Consider the following 17,292-nt stretch of genomic DNA (forward strand, 5'->3'; position numbering starts at 1 on the left):
GCCCCCTTGGTCCACTCTTGAGTCACACTACTCTGCATGCTCCATTTCTGAGTAATGGCCAAGTCCATTTATTTAGGATTTCTGCTGTAGCTACATTCTCATCATTGCCCAGAGTCTGACCCCTTCTCTGTACTCTTGCCTGGCAGATCTTTCTCAAATTTGATGATTTACCTTCTTTCTTTAAGAGCTCTATTTAGTAACTCCCCCTACCTTATCAGATAATCTTCAAAATCCTAAGTGCACTAATGAAGTCCTGCATCATTGAGCCAGAGTCACCACTTGACCTTGCCTTCTCAGGAAGGTGTGAGTCGTGGCCTGTGAGCCAGTCTGTGAGTCCAACTGCCACTGCCCTGCAGTCCCCACTCAGCAAACCTTGACTATCTTTTAAAATCCAACTCAGACTTTGCCTTGAGATCCTGGCCTCTCAGGCATCGTTCTAGTTCAGTCTAGAGCATTGTCCTTATTTGAGTCCAGAATCATGCTTTCTTTCACTTCTTTCCCCACCATCTGAGCATTATAGTGGGTTTTTTTGTTTGCTTTGTTTTGTTTTTAGAAAGGGGAAGATGTGAAGAAAAGGAGAGAAACATTGATATTCGAGAGAAACATCGATTGGCTGCTTTGTATACCCCCAACTGGGGACCTGGCCCAGGCATGTGCCCTAACTGGGAACCCAGCCCATTGAGCTACAGCAGTCAGAGCCTGAATATTAGTCTTCACGTTTGATTCAGATGCTCTGGGGCATGTATCAACAATAGCAGTTTCTCAGCAGAAAATAGTTTCAACCTTTAAGTTAAATTTTTTCTCTGAATTTTCTACCCTGCCTACTTTAAAGCTTTTAACAATAAGTAATACCTTGTATTTGTATATTTCACAGGGTAAATTTCACATGTTAAAGTCATTTTGATAGGACATTTTTACACCAGAAGCATTTTAATCTGTTGTACCAGAATATCTACATCATTTTCTCTTTTAAATTATCAGGCCCTGAGTAGTATGGCTCAGTGGGTTGGGCATTGTCCCACGAAACACAAGGGTGCCAGTTGGATTCCTGGTCCCCTGGTAAGGAGTGGGTGAGAGGCAACTAATGGATGTTTCTCTCACACATTGATGCTTTTCTCCCTCTCTCTCTTCTTCCCTTCCCCTCTCTCTAAAAATAAAAAAGTAAAATCTTTAAAAAAAATATTGTCATCAAATACCTGCACCCGCCACCCAGTCCTTGAGCTGGATGGAGTATGGGTGACAGCTACACTCCTGAGCAGTTAAGCTGAAAGTTGGTTGGTTGGTTTACAGAGTGATTTTCAACTTTGGCCACCCATTGTAGTCACCTGGGGCCCGTTCCCTAAGAATCCTATATAATTGATCATGGACTTTAAAAGGTCCCCAAGTGATTCTCTTTTTCAGACAGGATTGAGTACCACTGTTATAAAGCTTTTAGCAATAATAATAATAATACTTTATATTGATTAGTCATAATGTGATTTTCTATAAATTAGACATTTTGACTTGGGAACATTTGTTACTATTGAATCAAAGTACTTGTATCCGATTTTTAACTTCTGTTACCAAATATGTTCAGCATATTTCCCTGACTTCCACCTATCTTTGAGTTGCACTGCAGCAGAGAGACACAGCTGTTACTAGATATAAAAATCAAAAGTGACTTGTTTAAAGAATCATATTTAAGTGTTTATAGCAATTGCCCAAGAAACCAGAATTGCCCAGGCCTGCTCTGCCTCCCCATTGCCCTGCTCCACCCTGCTAGTCCTGCTGCTCCAGAGGGAACCTGCTTTTCAGGGAGCCAGAGTCCATAGCAGGAAACCAGACCTCATCATAGTCTCAGCTGTGCCATGCCTGATAACCTTTAGGTATCAGGGTCTTGAGCTACAGCTACAGTGAAGTGCTTAGCTTACAAAGCCTGACTGTGAACCCCTGTCTGGGGATTTCACCTCTTTCTGGGCAGCTTTGTATTATGGGAATTTAGAGCAGCTCAGAGGTCACAGGCTCAGAGCTATGTGACAGGGGCTGCCCAGCCACCCAGCCAGAATGGAAGGGGTAAGTTTGGGTAGGAAGCTTTCACCTCAGTGACCTCATTCTCTGGTGAACACAGCACATTCACAGTTCTGGAATTTGACCATTTCCTTGTGAATCATTTTTCTATAGGGAAAAGTGAGGAAGGGGAGTTAGGCAGAGATATAGAGTAATTTGATAGGTAAAGATATTGGGAGCCTTGGTAAATAAGTGTCTCCTTAGTCACATGCACAGGGATGGGAAGAGAATTCATACTCATTTGATGTCTATTCTGCCCCTGGTTAGGCAGGTCATTTGTCTAGGGGGTATTTTAGAGGGTCTCCTGAAGGGATTTGTGCTCACCGTGGGAGTTACAAAAGTGAACAGGCTACAGCTCCTACTCTTGGGGGTGCGGGAAGGGAGGAAGCCATACAAACAGGAAGACATTGAGTGGTGGCTTCATCATCCTTGCCACCTTCTTCCCAGGACTCCTCACCTGAAGGACTTCTGAGAAACCCACATCTGACAGGGAGATTCCTCTAGCCACCCCTCTTGGTTGGGCCACTTACAACTGGCTTTGTGCCATCAGCCTGCTGCAGCTCTGCGCATGCTTTTTTTTTTTTTTGGTACCTGTGGGGCTTCTTCCCAGAGTGCAGGTCAATAGTGTCAGCCTGACAGGTCCAACCCTTGGTGGTAGAGGGTGTCTTATGGGGGAGTGTGTGCTTAGAGTTATTTTGATACATTTTTTAATCCATGTGCTGATTTCTTTGCATTTATAGTTTCAGCAGTGCACAAGGAAACCAAGCAGTTCTTCACTTTGTATAATACACTGGATGATAAAAAGGTTTATTTGGAAAAAGAGGTAAGAACCTTTATAAAAAGAAAATATTTAATCAGATTAGCAGCTGCCAGTGCTGCTGACCCCTGAGGTTCAAATGAACTTAGTGTCTGGGATGCATTCATTTTCAGCAGAAAAAGTGCCTGTTGTATGACCAGGGCTGAAATACTCAGAAAGTGCACAAGATTCCATGGGAGCTCATGTCTGGGGTGAGGTGAGGCAGGTGGACAGCTGTCTCATAGTGCATGCAAGACATGCCATCATTAAGAGAAACAGTGGGAGGTCAGGAGATGCATATGGAGGGGGGCCTGGAGTGGATGAAACTTCAGTTTGAGTTTTAAAGGAAGGAACCAGCTAAATGAAATGGGGATGGGGCACTTGTCATAGTTTTCATGGGGAAATGTCTGTTTAATTATCGTGGCAGACAGAGGCGTGAACTGAAAGGATGATAAAAAGCATGAGTGAAAAGGGCACTGACATGGCACTGACAGTCCCTCCATATTCCTCTGACTTTCAGGTTAAATCCATTAGTGAGTCAGGTCTCCCTGAGGTTGGATGACGAATGATGGGGGCTTAGTATATAACTACATTTAAAAACGGGACAGTACTGATCTTCATAGTAGCAGCACAGTGTGGTGTTGAGAGCAGGGGCTTCGGAGTCAGACGGATTTGGGTTGTAGCCTGGCCTTATTTTCCCCACAAGGAAAATGGGGACACACCTTCTTCAAATGATTATGGGGACAGAATGAGAAAAATGTGGAGTTCCTTGCACATAATAGTTTTCAATTCATGTTAGTTCCAGCTTACTCCCTCACTTTACGGTTGACAGAATTTGTTTTTATTTTATCACCTTGTAACCTGCACTGATTGCCACTTTAATAAGAACAATGTTACAGACGTATCTCTTACCTGAACCCACATGGAGGCATCTGTAATTATTGTCACCCTTATTGCCTGATGTTAATCAAATGAGAGAAATCTCCTCCTACAGCAGGGGTGTCAAACTAATTTTCACCAGGGGCCACATCAGCCTCACAGTTGCCTTGAAAGGGTCAGAATAATTTTAGGACTGTATAAATGTAACTACTCTTTAACTGTTAAGGAGTTGAAATTACATTCCGCCCTTTGAAGGCAACCTCGAGGCTGATACGGCCCCCAGCAAAAATGAGTTTGACACCCCTGTCCTGTAGAGACATTCCTTAAGGAAGGCTGAGCTCTCATTTTTTTCTGTATCCAGGGCCTTACATAGCGATGGGCACATAACGGGCATTTGTTAAATGTTTGGGTAGATGATTTGATTGCCTTTGCTGGGATAGCTCTGCTACATGTCCTGGCCTTGGGAGTCTTCCTCCCTGGCATGCGAAAGACTTGCCTACCCTAATTTAGGGATGGGCCAGCCCCTTCTGAAAAAGACTTGAACCCATTGAACTTCCTTCATTGGCAATGTCTGAAGTTGCATTCTTTTATTTCTTTTTCTTTTTTTATTATATTTTATTGTTTATGCTATTATAGTTATCCTGATTTTTCCCCTCTTGCCCCCCTCCACCCAGCACCCCTCACTCCCTCAGGCAATCCCCCCACCATTGTTCATGCATATAAGTTCTTTGGCTACTCCATTCCTTATGCATACTTTACATCCCTATGGCTATTCTGTAACTACCTATTTGTACTTCTTAATCATCTCAGCTTTTCACCCATTCTCCCCTTCTCCCCTCCCATCTGGCAACCTTCCAGTAATTAACTTCTTTTCTCTTGCTGCCGTTAAGATTCTCTCTTTATCTTTAACCTTTGGCCTTTTAATAATGATGTGTCTTGGAGTGGGCTTCTTTGCATCCATCATAATTGGGATTCTCTACGCTTCTTGGATTTACATGTCTACTTCCTTTACCAAATTAGGGAGGTTTTTTTCTTTTTTCTTTTTATTGTTGTTCAAGTACAGTTGTTTCCATTTTCCCCCCACCACTCCCCACCTCCCACCTTTGATCCTACCCTCCTTTGGCTTTGTCCATGTGAAGTTGCATTCTTTTAAAAACTAGGAGTATGCAGGGGAGTGGGGGCATTTTAATTCTAAGCCATATTAACACATAACTTTTCATTCACATGAATTGTGCATTTTATTCCAAACCTGTTCATGCCTGTGATATTGTAGCTTTCAGACATCCCAGTGGAGTCATAGGACAAGGATATCATTTCCACATTACAGACTGTGAACCTCAGGTCCAAGTGTAGTAAACTCTTAGTCCTGACTGAGCTCACAAGTTAGTGACACAGACAGAAGGAGGAACTAGGTTTCTAGTTTCTCTGGACTCAGAGCTCTGCCCTTGACTATATCATTGGGGCAGATAGAGGGGCATACTGTGCAGAGGAAATTCCCATTTCCATGGGAATGGAGGCCCTCAGAGCCACTCAGTTGACCACACTGGCAAAAATATTTTGTGGGAAGGAATAGGATGGAAACAGTGTTCTCACTCCCCATCCTGACTAACCCTGTGCTCAGCTAATAACCCTCAAAATAAAGGGCAGTGTTTGCAAAATAGAAAGGACAGTGATGGCAGCTTGCCTAAAGAGCCCAAATATTAGCTTAGTGTTTTCCCTTTGGGGATTTAGGTCCTTTTAATGAGCCCTCTTCCTATATTCCTGTGGTCATGGGGTGTCCAAGTAGATTCTCTGGGGGAAAACTGTGGTGCTAAGAACATGTTGCTGTTTTGTTTTGGTTTTTTCATGTTAGTTTCATCTCCATAAACAAAGTGTGCTCTTTCAGAAGCACTATCCAGAGCAGGGCAGGCTTTCAGTAGTTGGGGCAGCACAGGGATCTTTCAATCTTTTGTGTATAGTTTTTTCCTTTTTTTCTTTCTTTCTCAGATCAGCCTGCTGAACTCAATTCATGAGAACTTCTCACAGTAAGTGCTGTCAGACTGTCAGTCCTCCTCCTTGTCAGTACCATGGTGTGCCCTGCACTTTGTGTTGGCTCCCCTTGGTGTTCCAGTGGTGTGACAGAGCAAGACTCCATGCTGTGTTATGTGATTCTGACACTTTCACCCCTCTACTAAGCGCAGATGTTTCTTGGTTCACATGATTCTTGAGTTTTTACAAAAAACACTATATTAGAGTTAATTTTAAAAAACACCAAGAAATATCTTAAGGAAAAATTAACTTTCAAATAACTTGAATATGCAAAATTACTGTAACCTCTTTGTGTATTATTTTTGTCTTGCTAAGATTAGATTGATACCATTTATTCTTGAGGACATAGAGATGTTTTAAATCTAGATAATGAAATAATCTATATAATTTTTAAAAGATTATTTAAAATATTGTGGTAGATACTGTTTTTAAATTAATGTGTATCTTCTAAACATCTTCATTCAGATATGAATTTTTTCCTCCAAAAATTGGATGACAAGGTCCACCTATACTGAGATCCTACCAGCCCTCAGGCATGCATGCCCATTGGCCTTCCCACCATCCAGACAGCTCCAGGGCCTGCTCTCTGTACAATAGACTTTATTTTCTTCCAGCACAAATCTCTACTGTCCTCCCCCAGGTGACCAGTGACTTAAGATCTTAATAGATTACAAGCTCTAGATTTTAAGCTTCATTTCTAATTAAAAACACCTATAACTCCCTGATAAGATTTCGTTAGTAACTTAGAACCTTATAACATCTCTAAAAATGGTGCCTTCATTTTTCTTTCTTGACAGTTGAGAGAGTCTGCAGTTTGAGTGTTTTTGTGATGCATGCTGTTGCCATTCTTTGAAAGAATTCTCAGTCCTTGTATACATGCTCTCTGACCCTCTGGTGTCTCTTCCTCTGTAGAACTGGAGGTGAAGGGAACGTTTTAGGACATCAGGGAACCTACTCATTTAGCTTCAACTTCGAGAAACAGATTTCCCAGCTTGGTTTTAGGAAAATCTCAGGATATAGCTACTAATCTTGAGCAATGTCTCCAAATCCTCAAAATTTTAAAAGCTAAATGAAATTTATTTCTTAAGCAGTACCTACTATCATTCAAAGTAAAAAATGTTTTTGTTAATTTTAGTGATATTTCATTTTGATTTAACAAAATACATGTTACTGAAGAAAATTGTAGGAAAAGTAAAGATTAATATTCAGTTATAAAACCAGGCTAATTTTTATGCCTTCTTTAGAGTTTAGAATTCTTAACTGTCTGGGATCCCTGGGTTCCTCACGGGTGCATCTGAAAAGGCCTCTTGGAGCATCATGTGGCTATGGGGCTGACTCCCGGCGCCTTTCTCATGCTCACTCCTGGGTATTGATCACACTTCCACTGGTTTTTCTTTCAGAGCCATGGCTTCCCCTGCTGCCCGAGACCAGTTTTTACGTCAGATGGAACAGATCGTAGAAGGAATTAAGCAAAGTAGAATGAAGGTTAGATGGCATCTTTTGTGTAACACGGGTTTTATACTGGTGATGGAGAAGGCCCTGGGAAATATCAGCTTCTTCTCGTTGTTCTCAGGCCTGAGCTAATATGTTCAGTGTCTCTGCAATGGTCAGGGCCAGCTCCCAGGGCTTTGTGCCCTGGTGATTCAAAGGCAGCTCTTAGCAGAACCTTCCACTGAACCTACTTTGTGCCAAGCACCGTACTAAGCCTCCTTAAGCCCTCTTAAGTAAGTGGTGTTATACCCATTTTACAGATGAAACCAGCTTTCACCAGCAGCCTTCCACTTTTGCTCAGAAACACTTCCTCACTGGATCTTTGGTTCCTGACATTCTGCCATTAGAGATTGATTTTGCCATTAGATTCCTTAGAATCTCAAGAGCATTGTAATTTTCAGGAATCTCCTATAAAAAATGCAAATAATTGCTGAACTGAATTGTACTGATGTGACAGGATATTGAATGTCTCAGAAGACAGGATTGAATATTGAGGAACTGAAAAGGGGTATGGGTGCTCCAGAGGTCTCTTTGCAGAGAATCATCCAGTCTGGGGACAGCATGGGATTTTCCTTGAATTGTGGCTTTGAATGTGGGCCCTTTTGTCAGTAGTGAAACAGACTTGCTGTCTATAAACCAGACCAGCTGTATTTTCCTACTACTTGTAACCAGGTGAATCCTCACTAGTACAGTACTTGCAAATGGCTCTTGCTTTCAGTCCTGTTTTAAAAATGTATCACAAGAAAACAATCCTCAGGCAAAGCATTAAAACCTTCTGGGGACTTAGGGTATTTCTTCTTATGATCTTGGAGCAGAGTGGTCGATGCCAGAATGCAAACAAAGAGTTGCCTATGGGACACATCATCATAAAAACCCATCCACAAAAGGCAAACTTTCAAGCTGCCTATAATCTCATCTCATGTGATGAACTGAGGGAAAATCCTCTCCATATCCCTTTCTCTGTAGAAAAATATTAACCTCCCCATTAATAACTTTAGTAAAAATGATGTCAAAGGAGAAAAAAATGTGTCACTAGTGATGAGACTTTTCATCCACAAAGAGCTAATGAGAGCTAATATGAGGCAGCATTTACCTTGCGCATAGACAATTACCCAAGGTGGGATAGGCTGTCTTGCTGAGAATGCATGGAGTCCTTTCTTGATGATCTGGGGTATGAGGTGGGTGGAGGACAGAGAACCTGGCTCACCATGAGCCAATCACAACCCAAATCTCAGTGTGGTGACCCTTCCACCCTGCCATGCTCCTCCTCTGAGAGCTGCTCTTGCTAATAGTAAGAACAACAGGAACTTACTGGACTTTTTCCCTTGGCTTCTCCTTCCTGTTTACTAGGAGATGCCTTCCTGGGGAAGGTACTGTGCTGTTGGAACCTCAGTGCTGGATAATTTCTTGTTTTATTGGGACTGTCCTATACATTGTAGGATGTTTAGCAGCATCCCTGGCTTCTAACAGTAAATACCAGTAGCACCCCTTCCTCACAGTTGTAGCCATCTAAGCTGTCACCAGACATTGTCAGATGTCCTCTGGGGGGCAAAATAGCCTTTGGTTGAGGACCACCAACTTACTGATTGTAAATTGTTTTTAGTCACAAAAAAAAATTTAAAAGGGAACAGTTAATGCCCAGTGGCAGAAGTGCTGAATAAATAGAGCCTCTGTGCAGTATCATGCAAATAAATAAACCAACCTCAGAAATTATATAAAGAGGGAAGATACTGGAGGAAATCTATGAAATATTCGTAAGAGTTGCCTTCTGGATGTTGCTAACAGCTATTGGTCAGAATATACTTTTCATTACCATTTCCCAAAATGTTTCAACAGATGGAAAAGAAGAAGCAAGAGAACAAAATGAGAAGAGACCAGTTGAATGACCAGTACTTGGAATTGTTGGAAAAACAGAGGCTATACTTTAAGACTGTGAAAGAGTTCAAGGAGGTAAGGGGGAGGTTGGGCCGGTTATATAAAGCTACAGGGAGATTTATGTTCATTTCCAGATAAGCCTTTAAAAACCAGAGCACTTAGTTAGTTGGTTTTCCATTGGCAGTATAATCTGACAGTGAAGTGTGTGTGGCATCTGGGTAAGTCAACATTGTATTGTTCTGAGACCGTCTTGAGGCTCTAATTGAATGCTCCAGAGACATTACATCTTTATTTTCACTTTTCTAACACTTAATAAGCACATTAAATTCATGAAATGACCAGTACTTGGAGGTGGACATCAGTCCACCTCAAAGAGCACCTAGAAATGACATTTGTTATAGATGCAGATCTGGAGCTTTTCCTCCCCTCAATCTTCACATGGAGAGGGACCTTGAAATGCCATGTAGGGAGAGTAAACTTTGAGTGTGCAGGCTTGGGTTGAAATCCTACCTTTACCACTTTGCATCTGTGCACTTGGGCAGTGATGTAGCCCCTCCCATTGTTGGTGGGTTCTATTGGGTCAGATGAGAAACGAACGTATCTAGCACTGCATCTGGCACCTGTACCTCCCAATAGTCACTGAATTTCATTTGTCTCTGTCTTTTCTCCCCTGCATTTGGTCAGGGCTACTCTCACTTGTTCCAGAAAGACAAATACTTGCTCTCCACTTAAGAGATATTCCAGAAGGGAGGTTATTTTGTCACTTCCCAGGATCTCAGCAACTTTTTTTTCCAGGAGTTTCCTCCCTATTCTAACTTAAATCCATATGGTTTTAGTGAGTTTAGAGATTGCTGAAAATACAGAGGTTCTAAAGGTAGGTTGTAGTCTTGTGTTTGGTTTATAGAGTAAAAAATAACCTTTCCATACCAATAATTTTGTTTTTAGGTATTTTTAGGGCCTTTCTTCCTTCCTTTTTCCCTCCCTTCCTCCCTGCCTCTCTCTTTCCTTTCCTTCCCTCCCTCCCTACCTCCCTTTCCTCCTCCCTTCCTTCCCCATCTTTTCCTTCTTTATTTTTCCATCCCTGTTCTGCAATTTAACTTTTTGAAGTCACAACCCATGGGCATTTCAAAATTCTTTATCTTTTTAATAAATGTTCTTCTAGCTCCTCCTATGCCTCTGGGAATATATCAGGTTGTAAAATAGACTCAGTCTGTCCCTATGTCAAGAAGTTTATATTGTGATGGGGGATGCAGATAAGTGAGGAAACAGAAACAAACAGAAACCCTAATAAATTAGTAATAAGAAATAAGTAATTTCAGCCTTGGAAGGACTTGGCCATGGGCAGAACAAGAGTCCTTCAGCAAGGGAGCAGTCGGGTTGAAGGCCTGCAGTTGGGCAGCGTGGGAGAGTGGCCAGGCGAGGTGTTCGAGATCTAGGGGCTGGAGCTGAAGTTTCAGAAGGGACGATGAGTGAGCAGGCAAGGAACAAAGAGGCTCTTTTTTTCTCTTAAAATCAAATAACTCACAAAGAGTGAAGGCCCAGAGGAGAAGAATTATATTTCAAATATTGCTTGGAAATGCCAACACTACCCTTTTGATAGCAGAAACAAAAAGCAAATCAGGTGGGGGGATAAGTATATGTTGTCAAAATCAAAGCAAATTAAAACAGAATTCATACTTGCACCACAGGCTCTCAGGGCTAAGGGCTTAGGATGACATCCAGAGGAAATGGTTCCTTCAGATACATTAAGCATCACAATGTTCTGTGTTCCTGCCTTCTCAAACTCAGTTACTGTCACAGCAGAGACCCAGGATGGGCCCTTCAGAGCCAGGGAAGACCCGCTAGACCAGGTGCTTGCCCATGCCTTAGTGTTCTGAGGAATAGAAGGGAGGAGAAATGTAGTATGTTCTTCAGATAGCTAAGTATTTTTTTATCGAAAGGCCTCACCTTTTTAAAAAATATCATGTCCTCCTGTTTTTTTGATGTTAAAATTGCTTTTCTCTTATAAAATGATGGTGATAGTGCATAGTTATTGTTCAATAGCATTTTACTTGGCAAAAATTTTAAATTAGCAAGTACCTGTCAGTTTTTTAAAACCTTAAACTTTCTTCCACAAGCTCCTCTGAGGTAATTTGGGGCCACCCCAGTTGCAATGGTACCTTGCTTGCTCCTCCCCAATCGCCTCTCCATACTTTCAACCAGAGTAATTCTGATATTTTATATATTGCAGTTCCAAGTAAGAGCTCACTTGTAGTAGCAAACCAGTTTGAAAATTTGGACTTTCATCCCAGGATGGAGCCTTCTCCCAGAACCCTCTCTGTCCTGCCTGCTTTGCCTGCCTCTCCCCCAGATGCTTAGTCTCCGGCTCCCAACTTCTGAATTCCTGCCACATCCTGGCCCCTAGTACTTGTGCTGGGCAATAATTACTCTTTATGCAGAGCACAATAATATTGTCCAGAGGATCATCTTCAGCAGCCTTAGTTGTTCCCTTTATTGTGTGTGGCTTGTTCCACATTAATTGAGCACTAGTGAAGCCCCATGGGCTCCATATAGGCACCTCGTGATTTCCAGCCTCCTCTGGTGTCAAGACTTTTTGGTTTGAGACATGGGGTTGTCTCTAGAATTCCACTGGTTGGATCACACTGGAGAGTTTGTTAATAATAAGTCTGCCAAGAAACAAAACATATTCTGAAATCACAGATTGCCTTAATTTCAATAGTACATTAAGTAGTTGTGTCTCTAAACTAAAATCACTCACAGGGTCACCAAAGCAAGAATTTAAATTCTAGCCTAGCACTGATGAATGAAGCTGGCTTGGCATTCTTAATCTTGGGTGAGCTGAAGTGCTATGTCTGTCACATAGCAGGCCCCCATGGTTTTAAGCAGGAAAGAAACAGAGGCAAGGAGATAGTTTCCCTTTTCTTCTAGAAAGAACTATCTAAAGGATTCTTTCTGTATTTGCTTTGAACAAACAGAGTGTATTATTCTGTAGCCTCCCAAAGGTGTCTAGTAGATTACATGGAGTTTATTCAATGCTCACACCCACCAGCTGACAGCCTAGATATCTTTACTGAAAAATCAGGCATTGTCTCAGTGTGGTGTGATATACAGAATTATCCCTGCTGGGAACTCTGTACCTTGGGAGTGTTTTGATGCTCACAGTTGTTTTTATTTTTATTTTCTTAAACATTTGCTGTTTTTTTTTTAACAGTGCCATTCTTTTTTTTTAAGGTTTAATTAATTTATTTTTAGAGAGGGGGAAAGGAGAGAGAAAGAAAGGGAGAGAAACATTGATGTGCGAGAGATACATGGATTGGTTTCCTCTTGCACGCCCCGCACTGGGGACCCAGCCCACAACCCAGGCATGTGCCCTGACTGGGAATCAAACTGGTGACCTTTCAGCTCTCAGGCCAACACTCAGTCTACTAAGTCGCACCAGCCAGGGCCTGAGTTGTTTTTGCCTTGTTTAAAAGTTGAGGTGGGTAACAATTAAAGCTAGTTTATTCATTATTGTATCATTTTGTCTTTTGTGGGAAATTTCAAAAAAACACAGAAGTCAAGAAAGTACTATAACAGTGTGACTATCTACCTGTTTTTGTTCCAGCTCTACCCACCCTACTTTGGGAGGTAGAGGTGTAGAAGTTTTTTTCTCCTAGTAACTGATTTTTAAAAGGAAAACTTTCTTATTTACTTTTCTAATAGAACAAATGTTATTCAACTTCACCTTTTTCTTTTCCTAACCCTATAAAAAAATTAACTGCCTCCCCCTCCAAAAACATGTGCTCAAAAAATGTCAGAGCACCTTGCTTCTGACAGAAGAATTCAGCCTTACCCCCAGCCCAAGAGCCTGGCTATTCTCCAGCTCTGAGTGAAAGATAAGCGTAAACTCTATAGGTAAACTGGCATTTGTTTTAGTAAAACCAGGGTCATTGCAGCCATGAGCTGTGGTTCTGCCAGAAAGAACAAAGGGCCACCAGAAAACTGGAAGCATGTAGGCCCAGGGAGATGGAAACATTGACTCTGGTGGTCTTGGTTGAAGAGGGTTCAAGCGTGAATTGAACTTTTTTCTTCCACACTAAATGAATCTCCAGGGAAGAACCATGGCTACTGGAGTCCTGGGCTCTCAAGCTCAATCTCTCCAGGCTCTTCCCACTACCATGTTCACCTCTCAGTCTAAAGCAGGGCTCCTATGCCATGACCCAGGGAAGGGGTGGAGATTTTTGCTAGCAGATGGAGGTATCCTGAGCTATCAAGTCCAGTCAGAACAAGGGGGCAGAAAGACACACAATGAGAAGCCTCTGAAGATATCTGAAGGAAATATAAAATAATGCAGAGGTGACCTTGTACCACTGGACGTCAGTTCCACAGAGACGAAGGGGCCACTGACCTCCCTCAGTGATAATCCTCAGCATATACAGTAATAGATCTCATACAACTAATTCTTAAGGGGGAGCAGGTGTCCCTTGATGCCTATTTCTCCTCATGTCAAATGTGAGTTTGTCTTTCTTAAAGTTAAGGATATTCTTAACCTTCACTGTTGCCAAAATAAGAGCTTTTCTACTGCGTTGCCTGCTGTGCTCCTTAGTCTGTCTCCAAGGACCTCCCCCACTTTCTTCCCTCTCTGTGGTAATCCAAGATTGGTACACAAGTGTCTGCTTTCAGCTCTTGTCCCCTTGAAGGGTTTAGAGGTTTCATGAAATCGTTTGGAGTGACAGTGCCTAATCCTGTCATCCTATTCTCAGTCTGACAGTGCAGACAGCCAATGTCATTATACACTGTTCTGGTATGAAAATCAGTATGTCACCAGGAGGTTTCACCACACTGGTGGCAACATGCTAGGAGTCTGGTTTCATTGGTCAAAAGTTGTCTACCATGGGACTCACGGCAGGACAGTAAGACCACCTGAGCCTCACATGGGTGCTAATGTAGCCACCACCTCTCTGTACACACTCTCTCTGCTTTCCCCCCAGGAGGGCCGCAAGAATGAGGTGCTGCTGTCCAAGGTGAAAGCCAAGGCCTCCTGAAAGTTCCCAGCCATCTTCGTATGTCATTGATTTTTTTTTAAACACCATATATCTGATACAAGATTATAAAATGGTTCTGAACGCTGCAGTGGAGAGATGCTGGTGTAATGATTTCCATACCCTGGATGTTTTCTTTCTCCTGTTGGCTTCCATTCTGTCTCTGTATTGGTTATTGTTGATGCAATCAGTCAGTGTAAATACTGTGGCTTAGATTACACCCATCGTCCTCTGCAGAAATGTGAGCAGTATTTGTTCTCTATGTCGACTCAACTTTTATTTCTCCAATAACACTGCACATATGACCTGATACCTGTATTTGTATGGACTCTGAATAAAGAGGAATTCATTTGCTTAGCAAGTATTAATTGAACAACCATTGACACATAAGCATTGTGGAGACAGATGTGTCAAACACAGTCCCTGCGGTCGGACACCCGGCAAGTGGGCCAGAGAATAGGTATGGTCCACCTGACCACAGAGCTTGGCCACCTGGGATTATTTTTTTAGTAAACAAAGGGTTTTATAGCTAAGTGATCATCCCATGTGAGTGTTGGTCATTTGAGCCCTACACTTGCCTTTGGTGCCTTTTGTTCCTGGCCGCTCATGGTGCCAGCCAGCAGGCTTCATGGTATATTACTTAGAAAGAAAACTCAGTGTCTGCTGTTTTCTTATGTACTGCTCAAGCTCGTTTCACTGAAAGTTGAAAACAAGGGCCTCATATTGAGGACTTAAATATGAATGGCACATTATCATTCTTTAGTTTTCATTTCAGTCATAGCCATCACGTGGATGGCCTTGTGCATCCCCCTCATTTCACGTGCCTTACACTCTGGACAGGTGGTGGTGTAAGCACTGAGATGAGACACACCATTCGCTACAGTCCAGGACAGTATGTGATAAATCTCAGAGTGACAGATGATGAGCAGTTGTCAAGAAGTCAGGAGGTGTCAGAGGAGAAAGAGCAGTAAGTTGTGTAGAGATCCAGGAGACCTCATGGAGGAGGGAGGATTTGGGCTATATCTGAAGGGGTCCTAGCATTTTAGTAGGTACAGGTAGGTGGGAAGGTCATTTTGGATAAAGATTAGACTATGACTAAAGATTCAAAAGTGTGAGGGATGGGCCAATCTCTGTGCATTTTCTCTTCTAAGAATCATCTCAGTTTTTAAAAATGACATGGCTGAGAGAGACATTTAGCTGGACATTTCCAGACAGAGTTGAATTTAAATCATCCACCAAATACTACTTTCTGTCCTTTTTTTAAATTGTAATATTTTATCTGAAGGCTTTAGAGACCAGTCCAGAAAGGTGGGCTGGGACCAGCTTTTGGAGGGCCTTGAAGGGAGGTCTGAAGAATTGACTTTTTCCTCTGGAAATGATCCAAACAATCCAAACCCAACACAGGACTCCTGTCCTGGTCCCCAGGGATCTGGCAACTCAGTCAAGTTCCAGAAGGCCCAGTGTGAAGTTTGCCCTTCATTCTACATAAATCTTGTACACATACTAGTCAGTAGGTTTGGACTATAAAACATAAAAGCTTAAACATGTTAGGCAAATGGGTCATTCATTGCCATCACAGGAAGGTCACATTCATTTTTAGTTCTCTCAGGTACATGATTAAGCATGGCTGACATATAAGAAAATCTCATGCTGGATTAACAGCAGCTATTGGTTTCTGTGCCAGGGCCAACGAGGCCTACATGACGGATGGCTGCTTGTGGAGCTGAACCATGGACATCTCCACCTAGGCTGGGCCCTGGGCCATGGCCTTTGTGGATTTTGAAAGGTGAAGTTAAAGTAAGAACTCACTGCCAAAGTATGGGTAGCACTTGGAGGGCAGAGAAAGAAAACAGCAGTTTAACTGTAAATTATTTCAGGTTCCAGGAAACATCTCTGTCATCTTGAGAAGTTCATGGATCTACTTCCTAATTAACTTTTTGAGGAGTTAGGAGATTGTTCAGATATTTGTCCAAAAGTGGTGGGGATGAGTAGTGGGTGACATTCTACAGTTACTCTAGGCTACCTCTCTATGTTGTTGGGAAAAATATGGCATGACTAATCCAAAGCAACCCATATTTTTTTTCAAAGTGGGGGGATTTATGTTGGATTATGTTTCCAAAGAGTTTTATTTGGCTTGGTTTTGGTGCAGAGAGGTCTCAGTTGATATCTTTTCCCTTTGTGTCATCTACAAGGCCTAATACTGTTAATAAATTAGTTTCCACTCCTTGAACACATTTTGAATTAGCAGAAGCCAGTCTGGAGAATTCCATGTTTGCTATAGATAACCTACACAGTAGTGGTGCCTTTTTGAATAACAGGACATTAAGTGTGCTTTGCAGGCTGAGGGGATGCCCAGGCCCAGTCACTTCAGAAGCCAGCAGGGGTTCCTCCCAGGAACACATTAGGCAGAATATGGTTGGGTGTTCTGCCGAGCCCATACCCTTTCCCAGAGCTAAGAAAGAAGCGGGGGAACATAAGCATCTGGAGGAATGAGGTTTCCCTGGCAAGCATGCAGCTGTCTAGCAGTGTGCTTGCTAATAGGGCAGGCTTCCAATGGTTGGCCACCAATGCCCTAGGATTCTCTGCCAGCCTTTGGGTTGGGAGTTCCCCTCCTCCCACATACGTCTCATGGAATACATGAAGCTGCTTCGGTTTAAACCCAAATCAGAGCTGCTGTGAGTGGACAAACTAGAAGAGGCATCTGGAAAGACACTTGGACATATTTTGTTATCCTTGGCCTGGGTTCAGTCTCTCATGGATCACTGGAATCAGCTAATAGCACTCGAAGGAGATGCCAAGAACAGTTACCACAGTTAGACGTGAGAAGTCAGCTTTGTTTTTTTACAGAGAGCACAGTTTCCAAGTTTGTCAGGACTAAGCCCTTGTTAGAGTCTGGAATGTGTGGTTTTAACTGGGTTCTACTTTGCAGCCTGTGTTCTGTGGATAGACAGGTCCTACCCGCATCTACTGAGTCTCAACAGCAGAACCAGAAGACAGAGGTGCAAGTCCATACAGGAGGACTTTCCCAGGCTCTTGGGACCTCCTGAAATCAGAGCAGCCATTGGAGAAGGCCTCAGGCAGCCCTCTTACTACCTCATAAAGTGACCTCAGATTGTAACATCAGTGGCCCCATCACCTCTATAGTGACCAAAGCAA

At 42.5% G+C, this 17,292-nt stretch overlaps 1 protein-coding gene across 5 annotated transcripts in view; it reads left to right on the forward strand.

The window, feature by feature from the left end:
• Positions 1 to 14,493, forward strand: part of CCDC93 (coiled-coil domain containing 93) — a 96,720-nt gene extending 82,227 nt beyond the window's left edge. For all 5 annotated transcript variants that reach the window (XM_045825988.1, XM_045825992.1, XM_045825989.1 and 2 more), the window contains 5 exons: positions 2,787 to 2,869; positions 5,708 to 5,745; positions 7,150 to 7,234; positions 9,077 to 9,190; positions 14,086 to 14,493. In XM_045825988.1, the coding sequence (XP_045681944.1) occupies positions 2,787 to 2,869; positions 5,708 to 5,745; positions 7,150 to 7,234; positions 9,077 to 9,190; positions 14,086 to 14,139 (374 nt within the window). In that variant the 3' untranslated portion in view covers positions 14,140 to 14,493. The remainder of the gene's footprint in view (positions 1 to 2,786; positions 2,870 to 5,707; positions 5,746 to 7,149; positions 7,235 to 9,076; positions 9,191 to 14,085) is intronic.
• The last annotated feature ends 2,799 nt before the right edge of the window (positions 14,494 to 17,292 follow it).

This window comes from Phyllostomus hastatus, unplaced genomic scaffold (genome assembly GCF_019186645.2).
Source record: "Phyllostomus hastatus isolate PE091 unplaced genomic scaffold, TTU_PhHast_1.1 phas_scaffold_60, whole genome shotgun sequence".
NCBI lineage: Eukaryota > Metazoa > Chordata > Mammalia > Chiroptera > Phyllostomidae > Phyllostomus > Phyllostomus hastatus.